The 11063-nt window shown below is 37.2% G+C and overlaps 1 protein-coding gene across 1 annotated transcript; it reads right to left on the bottom strand.

Annotated features, from left to right (window-relative positions):
* LOC109841074 (protein argonaute 16-like) lies at window positions 574–10454 on the bottom strand. The gene is made up of 24 exons (XM_020409937.1): window positions 10273–10454; window positions 7985–8225; window positions 7686–7888; window positions 7331–7549; window positions 7104–7240; window positions 6912–7009; window positions 6698–6795; window positions 6389–6551; window positions 6164–6280; window positions 5778–5885; window positions 5620–5682; window positions 5431–5544; window positions 5189–5354; window positions 4992–5104; window positions 4719–4856; window positions 4511–4638; window positions 4249–4314; window positions 1835–1898; window positions 1638–1749; window positions 1459–1532; window positions 1259–1353; window positions 1135–1166; window positions 894–1042; window positions 574–771 (listed from the first exon to the last, which is right to left on the bottom strand). Exons 2-24 carry the CDS (start codon window positions 8222–8224, stop codon window positions 625–627), a joined length of 2844 nt encoding a protein of 947 aa, XP_020265526.1. The 5' UTR covers window position 8225; window positions 10273–10454; the 3' UTR covers window positions 574–624.

The raw sequence follows: 11063 nt of genomic DNA, 5'->3' as shown, positions 1-11063 counted from the left end.
CGAATCGTCTATATTACTTTTGAATTATTATTTTTTCTTCTTCCTCTTTTGCTAATTTGGTGGGGTGTTTTCTGCCATGTATTTGTTCTTCAGATTATGGTAAATCTGAAAATGCGTGCCTGAACCGAGCGGTATGCATGCTCCTGGTCAGATTTTATCTCCCAACGGAGTGCTTTGAAATTATCTCCTAATGGTATCGTCGATTCTTCTGAAATTCAATCCATCACTTCTGCAGTTGAATTGCAATTTGATAACTCTCCAGCGTTGTAGTGATATTTTCCCAAGCACGATATGCTTAATTTTTCTAATTGTTACTGCTAACAGATACGGTAGTTGTTCAGATGACTCGTCTGAAAATGATACAGAAAATCCAGCAAGAAAAAGAACTAGATGCAGCCACAATTGCAACTACGTTACGAATCACGTTTGTAATCGTAGTTAGGAATTTCCAGCAAAGCGAACAGTCTGGAAGTTGTCATTATGACAGCCAATATATCAGCCCAAAGCAAGCATCTAACGATAACACACATAAGCATATTGATTTTCAGGAATTCACAACAAAATCTACAGATATTCGAGATAAAATGATATCTTCTGAAATTATATCACTAGGGAGTAAAATTACTATATGCCGATTTTAACGGTCGTCCACGAGATTTTGCGACATTGACTTGTGCTTAAACAACAAAATGTATCTGATGCTACCCACCAAATTCCATACACCCCATCTGCAAACCTGCACCTAACTCTTTGCAAAAGTACCAATATCACCTGTAAACGCCATTTACACAAAAAGAGGCTCAACCAACCACCCGAGTCTAACAAGGGACAAAAAATGAAGCCTTTTTAAACTTTTAAAGCAGACTTCAGCAAAAGAACATGGAGCTCCTCACATTCTTGTGGAGCCGAGGGAGCTCGGGAACAGGGGGAACCCCAGAAGCAGTGACGCCTGCGTGTCCAGAAGAGGTCTCTGAGATTTCCTCGAATTTGATGAACTGGGACACCTGCGCTGCTGCAAGATGTGCGTAGCAGATGGGAGCGACTGGAAAAATTAAAAGAATAAACCCCTCAGAATTTAATCATGCACTAGATAGCGTACAATAAAGGAGAAAGTTTGAAGGTTTGATTGCCTACCAGTGGAAATAGCAGTTGTGCTCCTCTGGTAGCTGCATCGATAAAAGCCAAAGGATATCGTTTAATCGTTTATTCTCTTTGGTATAATGATATATTGTATAGTGGAGACGCTGATAATGCTTACACGTAGGAAAGTGAATGAACAAGTTTCTGAAGATCATCAGGTGAGAAACCAATCTCATCAATCAGTACGTGGTAATGTGTGGGCCTCGAGGTTCCCTGTACAAAATAAATACAAGGTGTCGGTCCTCATAGTAACACATTTTCTCAGCAAACATTAGAAAATTAAGGGATGTGTATTTATAGTGACAAGTCAAATCATACGATCATTCCAGCTTGGGCACACATGTAGAAGTCATAGTGTCTGGGGTGGACAACCTTTGTATCCACAACAGTACCTGTAACCAAAAAAGAATCGTTAGCAACAAAATTGAGAACTCGATGTCATACTGCAGAGCTTAGACTTTAACCAGAAAGATACCAACATCAAAAAAAGGCTATACCTGCAGGAACATTTTCAGGGGCACCATCCTGAAATAATTTCGTATGGTGGTTCTTCTGTGCCACAATTAACGTAAATTTTGGAAGCGTTTTTTCACCTAAATGATAAAATGCCTGAGAAAAAAAAGTACTTTTAGGGGAAAACTTACTAAGTAAAGACACATAAATTTTGATTTATGTAAACTAAAAAGTGTCATACCTTACAAATCTGGTTCAACTCTATATTTAAAACTTGATTAAACTGTGACTCGCTCACACCATCCCTTAAAAAAAAACAAATGCATCCAGTGAAAAAGTTAAAACAACTATGTAGAAGAAACAAACATTTATAACAGGAGACACCTGAGCACGCTATAGCAGAACAGAAATATGGAAACCAGGTAAAGATAAATACAAATGATAGAATTTTAATAAGCAGCCAGTTGCATAAAATCAGCATGAATCTAGAACATGTCCCCAAAATGGAGATGTTTATTTTGTGATTATCATTTTTATACATGGACATGTTAGATGTCACCGTTTCAGCGTACCCTATCCCCCGATATACCATGTATTTCACATCATACTTTAGTTGTGCAATAAATGAATTCACATGATCAAATTGGTAACACCACATCATATGTACAACCTAAATGACTAATCGCCCGGCAGATCCAGAAAACCTTTGTTGGAGGGGCAGACGACAAGTACGTCTTTATCTGTTTATAAAAAAATTAAAATACTATAAAACCAAATTCTTAACAAATGAGCTAAACTCCTAATTTAAGTGGTAAAATTCAAATGGATTACAAGTTTGTAAGGGTTGGGATACAAATATTTTTAACTTATGGGGGAAAAGTGTAAGTCTAGAAGGCTTTAGGATACAATTTTCCATATCCTAGGGGTGTAACTGCCCCCCTATGTTCATACTTTAATCCGCACCAGCTCATAGCACTTGAAACATATGACCTAATTGCTTTTTATTAGCCTAAAGGAAAAATTACAAGTCGAACAAGCGTATTTGTTGCATTAAAAGGTAATTGAATAGAGGGGGATTGTCAGTAATTTACCATGGTGTAAACAGTCTGAACAAAATCCAATGACGCAGGGTCTCAAATTGCTTTATTGGCTTAATAGGGTACCGAAAAGGATTTGGATGGGCGTACAGGTTGGGTGATTATATGGTAACTTGCTGTCTACTACCAGGTCAAAGAAACTTACTTGACTACAGATAAAAGAAGAGATGATGAATGGTAGATCTTGATATTCATCTGGAAAACCCTCATGAAATTGGTTATCATACAATATGCCCTTGAAGCTTATTCTGAAGTCTCAAACGTAAAACCAAAACCAGTGCTATCAGTAACTTGCTCATGCGGACAAAATAGTGAAGAATGTGCAAGAGAACCATTTATATGCTGTTTCACATCAAGGACAGCTTGAACAGCAGCATTGAAGGTCCAAGAGAATTGCCTATGTTATTTCTGTATGTTCATTCAGACTATGGACAGGTAATCTAACCTTCCCCAAACAAAACAAGTTAAGCAAACAAGAAAAAAGATCATGAAATTCTACAACTTTGTCAAACAACCCAAAAACAGCTTCTGAGCTGGTTGATCTGAAGAGAAATTACATAAACATAATTATTGTAATATGTTGGTTTCAAAAAATAAACTACCTCATCAGTTATATAGAAATAGAGAAACTTCGTCTGACACGATGTTTTTTGACAATACCTAAATGAAACCAAATAAGTTGCCATAATTGAACAGATTATAGACGACTTACATCCTGTTTCTCTCTAAGCACCAAAAAATAGGAGCACTTTTAAAAGTAGGAAAACTAAAGGAAGAAATGATTTCTGAAAACTAGCAATTTTAGATGCAAAAACAATATACATTATTTGCAGGATGCTATCAAGTAAATGATCCTTTAAGAGCAAGCTAAACACTAGTATTTTTTATTTTTATTGCAACCCAGTCCGGATCAAACACTATTATTGTCATGTTGTGAACATATCTTTCAAAAACATAGGGATGCTAGAACCAAACAAGGCAAACATTATACTGTATTTTCACCAACTGTTTAACTGTCGTTAAAGGTTATCCTTTTCGCTAACAAAAACTCCTAATTTATGCAAGTTGAGATTTACATTTTTATACTCTAACGCAAAACCCGAACAATGAGTGCCCTTTCCATTGGTTGAAGGATATCCTTTAGGCTAACAAAAACTCCTAAGTTATGCAAGTTGAAATTTATACTTGTCTACTCTAACACAAACCCCGGGCAATAAGTGCTCTTTCCATGGGTTTAAACATGAAATTGTTAACCTGACTCACAAAACTTTTATCTTTTTTATCAACTTAATATCCATGGCTGGTGGGATTTGAGCCTAGGTTGCTCTGCGACCAGGTTAAAGGATTCTTTAACTGCACCAAACCTTTGAAGCTATGGTGAGCCTTAAGTGACATTTTGTCCTTTAATAACTGTAAATAATTTAACCACCGAACAGGAAGGCTAATAACAATATGATACAGGGCCATGCCCAAACAAGATTGCAGCATTGACTTTACCTACCATATCTTAGAACAGATTGTCTGTGCAGTACTACGTAATTTGTAATTCACATGTTACCTGAAAATGATTACGTGTGCAGGTTTCCTTCCATGACTCGTTTCATAGAAATCCATCAAGAGTTCCCTGAAATTTCACAGCAATGAACATTAGACAAGGTATGTCAGAATGGTAACCATTCTAAAATCATTAGATTTTAAGACAGTAAACATATGTCCAAAGAACTTGAAATATAAACTTGGTACGATGATTTCTAGTTTATCTGGGGACAGTTGTTTTAAGAAAATGCAGAATTCACATAAATTAGCATCTGAAAACAGACCTGATAATACCATCATCTCCATTTGAGTGGGGTTTATACAGACAGTCAATCATTTCCAATTTTGGTGACTGTGATCTTACAGAAGCTCTGTATCTTGAAATCAATGGCCATTGCCTTGACCCAACCACCTATGAATTAACAGTAACGTAACTACAAACCCAAAAAAAAAGGGTGAAGAAGCAAAAAAAGAATGTTAGAGCCCAAGTACCGCTGCAATTGAAGGGATGTCGGCTCGGCCAGGAGAGCCATGTGACACATCCATTCCCAAAATTAAAGTAGGAATCTCAGTGACTAATGGTATGCGTAGAGAGCGCTCAACAGCCAATACAGAGTTAATACCGCCAAGCTGGAAGAAGAGAATTATTAAGTAAACAGAAATCTGTGAAAAGAATCAAAAATAGGAAGGCAACATATCGAACGGTGGGAAGATTTGTACTACATTGTAAGTAAGAAGGTGGATTAAGTCATAAGAGTTGCAGACCTTGGAATTGATCTTCAGAAGTACATTTGTCAAATATTGGTCATTGATCTTAGTTGGAGCTATACACTGGGTAACAATTCCCATATCAGCAAGATTTTTCCTCTTCCAGGGTCCTGAAAATAGAAAAATGATTGTAATTAACATGGAAAGAAGCTCAAAATGCATTCAGAAATTAGCGAGAAGAAACTGTCACACACCATAGACATCAGAATTTTTTTTCTCGGAAAGAACACATAGAAGAAACTGTGGGGGACCAGGGAGGCTCGCCATCACCTTTTCAAACACCTTTTCAACTCTTACAAATGGTTGTAACCTCATACATCGGCGGTCCTCATCAATTAAGGCGTGTGGACGGTTGATGTTCTACAGAAGGCAGTATATACTGTCAATGTTCGCATACTCAGGAAAAAAAAGTAAACAATGCAATAATAAAACCTACAATTCCTTTTCTCATTCCGCAGTTTATAAGCTCTCGAGACAGATGACTCATATCACAACGTGCAGAAAAGTTCACAATAGCCCAGCGCTCAATGTTGGTGGGCTCACAGAGAGTCTAAGGATGTGAGAGGAAGTGTGAGAACCACATAAACAAAAATAGATAACATACAACAGAGCTGCAAAAAACAACCTTGTTGTTGAAGTTCCATCTTCCGTTGCGTGGTACACAGTCTTCTTCATTGCCAACTTTTAACTGTGATTAGATAACCTCATGAAATTAATAATGTTTATACAGATCACAGCTACACTCAAAAATAAAAACGCATAAAATAAAGGGACTAGAAGTACCGTGGGTGCGGTAAGAACACGGCCATCCAACCGTATTAGTTGCTTGTCAATGGATATTCCACATGAAGAGAGCATTGATTCTTCATCATATCGATTGTTTCTCACTGCCTGGTGTAGAAGAAACTCTAAGCGTCTTTGTAATGTGAAGTGTCAGCTCATTTAGCGGCTTTTTTAGCATATTATCCCCTAAAGGGAACAATATCAGATAAAAGATCTGATTGTTTATCACTTCATTTCAACTGATAAAATGAAAAGGAATTATATTTATGGACTCAAGGAAAGTTCATGAACTATTATCAACAGGTCTTATATTATGAGATGTGTGCCACAAAATCTAAAAAAGGTGAGGGACAAATAAAGGTAATGCTAAAAGAAGAATAACTCACATCAGTCACCACTCTAATTCTTTCAAGAGGTTTCTGTCGTGATTTCTCAACTAAGGAAGCTCTTTGTTGGGAAGATAATGCCTTTGTATACCGTTGCAATGGCACAAGATTGCAGAGCTGCATTATTAATTAATGATAAACCAATTAGAACAAGAGAAGATCATTTTTGAATGGAGAAGATCATTTTGAATTAAGGAAGTAGCAACCAATATCAATTTCCATAACCTCGACAGGAAGGTAGTTGGGCCTCTTTGGCTTGCCCACATCAAGACATGGTGCATAAGCTGACCATGTCAGCTCTATCTTCTTGTCCCTACTAAAGTAATCAAATACTGTGACATTAATTGTCCGCCCTTCTTCCCTGCCATTTCTCACTTTCATTGGGAATCTGCATGTAAGAGATTGTACAATATTAACTTGTATAAGGCCTCCAGAGAACTCAACATGTTGGACAGCAAGGAAGAAACGAAATAAATAGTGGTATTGAGAAGGCAGCGAAAAGGGATATGTGTTGCTTCATGGTGAAGCACATACAGTTGCTGGTTGCATGGCAGTTCACTCATCCCTATGATTTTAAATTCCATATTGCTATGTGTTGTTCTGATCCTCATATTTTTAAGCATTCTCTTAGCCTGTGCCATAGTAGACAATGATTGATAAGAAGCTCTAATCACTGAAACATGGCCTACATAGAGAAGTGCCTCATGGCTGACAAGCGCAATATGTAAAAACATAGAAAAACTCATACCTTTGCCCAGTCAATTTGATGTGGTTCCCTTACATTCTGGTTCTCACGTAGAAAGTTAACAACAGGGCCAGGAGTCATAATCATCGTAGTGGAAACATCTGGAAAAAAAAGTAATCAAACAAGGCGAAACCAGAAATGTAAACAATCTCAACAAAATGAACTTGAAAAAGAAAAAGGAACTACAAGTTATACCCATGTTCAGTGAGAGACCACCATTAGTGGTGCAAAAACTAGAATGGAAACCCCGGCAACCAGTTACTCCACCACCCAAGTTTGTATAGTTAGTATGTTCACCACTGAAGAAAGATTGTCTAACAAGAAGGCAACCCCTATAACCAGGTAAATGAACATTAATAAACTGGAGGATATAGGCAACTAAGTTAAAAATGACTGATTATGACTTGCAGTCACAGATGCACCTTTTTGCCTGTTGTTGTCTTAAAATGATGTCGAGTACTCTTAGAGCATCTTGGGTATGTTCAGCATCCCTTCCTTGGATTGCTTCTGCAATAGATTTCATTGGGATTCTTGCAGCATAGCTTATCTCAACCTTAAACGTTTTTGCCTGGTGGGACCGTTTTGATCGCTTCCTGTCACCTTCACTGGGGCTCCCGTGTGCTGGGCTTCCTCCGGCAACCCTGCAGAAAAGTGAAAAGAAGCTAAGAAATGAAAAGGCTAAGAAACGAAGGCAAAATATCACATGAAGCATTATGGTCCTGCAAAAACAATGGAAATTGAAGTTTAAAAAGAAAAAAAAAAGATGAAATCGTGTACCTAGCAGATGATTCTTCCAATAGTACAGTGAATTCGAAGTTGTTATGAGGGAGGGCACCAACTGTGAATAAGCTCTTCTCACCATCATAAGCGAAATTCTTCCCCGCAAGCTCAGAACTGTATGTTTGATACAGCTTGTCCATAACCTTCCTTCCTATCCCTTTCCCCTCAACAGCACGCTTATCATCTGACTTTATAGTAACCTGCTCAGACGTGGGGGCAAAAAACAAATATCATTACGGTAAAAATGATTAGATCTTAACAATAGCATGATGCAGCGGAGAAAAAATGTTTCATACGCTGTAGTGATAAAACACAGCTTCGTGAGCACTGAACTTGACGGCAAAATGATTGGAAAGCAACTTTAATCTCCGTCCATCGGTTCCAACGCCAGGCCTGACCATTGGATGTCGTTTTGGGGGCTCCGGCATGACAGGAATTTTAGGTTGATCAGCCTTTGTGGGCACCGCGTTTGGTGGTACGACTGGAGGAGGTGGGGGCAAGCTTTCTCGCCGAGGTCCATCCTCTGGTGAAGCCATTCTGCCAAATTTCCAGCAAACCCGCAAGATATTCCATTATAAATACAGTTAACTAATACAATATCTAAATAGATAGAAAAGAAATAAAAATAATAAAACTCAGAGATAAATGAAGCTAGATGAAAGGTAGAGCCGTTTCCAAAGAAAACTCGAACACACCAAAATGGAGTCACATTTAGACAAAAAGAGTAAAACACTACTATTCTATGATTGAAACAATAAACAAAAGTAATGTATAACTACTCTATCCACAAGGTAGAGAAAGAGAAATTGGACAAAGTGAGATAAAAAAATTAATTTGCTCAAGCAGAGTTGTTTCTCAAGGTTTTCTCCCATATCCCTTTTAAGAGAACTCAAAGATCAATTTAGGGCGCAACAAAAGAACAAGCACAAACAAAAAATCCAAGAAACCTTGTAAATGTCAAGTAAATAGTGCTGACACTTCAATATGCTTTTTTAATTACTGAGGCCATCAGCATCATATTTTTCTCTTTTATCCAGAAAACATAAAATAAATAAATGCTAATGACCTTAGTAATTGAAGAAAACTTTCAGGGATCGTCGCAAAACTGAACAGAGCAAAGTGATACCTATAATAATATTAGACTGTGGCTAGGTAGCACAAAACAGAGTACGAGTAAATCAATTCGTGTGTCTATATATTTATATAGATAGCACAAAACAGAGTACAATTAAATCAATTTGTGTGTGTGTGTGTATATATATATATATATATATATATATATAATATATATATAGAGAGAGAGAGAGAGATGGGTATGCTTGGTACCAATCACAAATTTTGTGTTTAGTAGTGAGGTGGCACAATCCCCTCCACTCATTCAAATGGGAGACCACATTCACATGGGTTGAGAAGTGCATGGGGATATACAATCATTTGAATGAGTGGAGGGGATTATGTCACCTCACTACCAAACATAACTTTTTGTGCTTGGTACCAATGATACTCATTTTTCTCATATATATATAGTAAGAGAGATTAATGGGTATCCTTGATAATGAGGGGATTCCCTCCTTGATAATGATGTGACACAATCCCCACCACGTGAATCCTTGATAATGATGTGGCACAGCCCCCACAATGTGAAATTCTCTCTCCTACTTTATTTTCTCTCCTTCACATGGTGGAGATTGTGCCACATTATTGAAAGGAGGAAGATTCTCTCCTTGTCAATGATACTCATTAATCTCTATATACAATGAACATCATAATCATAACACTCGCATAACTTCATAAATATCCATTCCAGTGTATTATCCGGTGAATAAATATAAAATAATAATAATAACAGGACAATAACAGAAAAAATAAGTTGAACTTAACAAAACAAACAAATAAATAAAGAAGGGAAACGAAGACATCGGACGCTTCGGAGCTAAAAAACAAATATTAAGCCCTGTATTTGAGAAAAAAAATTAGGTAAATTTTTCATAGAAACCAGCTAAAAATCTCAAAAAGTATTAGTTTCCATATGGAAGGCATAAAAAAGTTTCTAAAAAAATCCACTCATTTTCTCAAAAATTAGACCTAAAAATAGAAAATATAGAAGGAAAAAAAAACCACTCCAGACGTGCTCAGAAATTAAACCGTGTAATCGCCCAAATAACGTCTAAGAACATAGAAATTTGATAGAACTTCGATATTTCGCGAGAATTCATCTAGAAAACACAATGCATGTAGATTCTCAGTGATCGACCGTAAATCCACTAAAATAGCGGTCGATTACTCAACCGGAAACTCAAAACACAGAAAAAATAGAAAATCTCAACAAAAATCCTTAACACTAACGAACATCAAGAAGTCGAGCAGATAATCTGAGAAACTTCAAGATCACTCAAAAAATCTTAAGAAAATCGCCATTAAATCAGTAAGACGAACGCATCCACAGCATTGACCGCATATCAAAAGAAAAACAACAATAATCACCAGATTCACCGTAAAACCCCTAAAAATCGCCTAACGAGGCGCAGATTTTACATAAAACCTAGAAAAAGCTTGAATCGGCAGATCAAGAACGAAGTATTACCGAGATCGCGCCGAATCGAAGGAAGTCCAGGTCGACGAAGCTTCGAGAAGCTAGGGTTTCGATATCCTCTCTGCTTGGGTCGCTCTCGATCTCTCTACTCCTCCTGGTCTAAAAATTTTGGGGGGAGAGAGAAGAAAGGGAGGGAAACGAGAGAGCGCCCTGCAGAGGATGGGGACGTTTGTTTATATAGCGAGCAATGAGGAGTTGGTCTCCTTTAACAATTGTTTTTTTATTATTAAAAAAAATTAGGGTTTTATTAATTCTTCTATTTACATTTTGCAGCTAAATGAGGGTTTTGTCTGCTGGTTTTCTTTTGGGGTTAAGCACCAGCACCCCCCCCCCACCCCCACCCCCACCCCCACCCCACCAAAAAAAACTTCGCTGCAAGCATATCTATTATTTCAGCTGGCCCCACTATGTGTTTGAGGACGCTGAAGCGGACATTTTTTTTTGGCTATACTAATTCCGGTTTTAACTGCTGTAATATTTTTTAAAATTTTTAAGCTGCTATAATTTTCTGTCTCTGCTACAATATTCCCGTGTGCTACAGTAATATTTTTTAAAAAAATGCACAGTGCACATTTTCATGTGTGTCTTTCATGTTTGTTGCAGTAATAACGCTACAGTACTACCACTGTAGCATTTTCTTTTGCTGTAGCATGGATAGTGAATCTTGGATTCTCCCATTTATATAGATGAGTAGATACATACTAAAAAAATTATCCTATAATTAAATTTGTCTAATTGACAGTTGAAAACCGTTTATGATACTAATTACGGTTAATCCTGAA

This window comes from Asparagus officinalis, chromosome 5 (assembly GCF_001876935.1).
Source record: "Asparagus officinalis chromosome 5, Aspof.V1, whole genome shotgun sequence".
Taxonomy (NCBI): domain Eukaryota; kingdom Viridiplantae; phylum Streptophyta; class Magnoliopsida; order Asparagales; family Asparagaceae; genus Asparagus; species Asparagus officinalis.
Note: the sequence above shows the minus strand (reverse complement) of the source record. Positions and strands in the feature narration are given on the sequence as shown.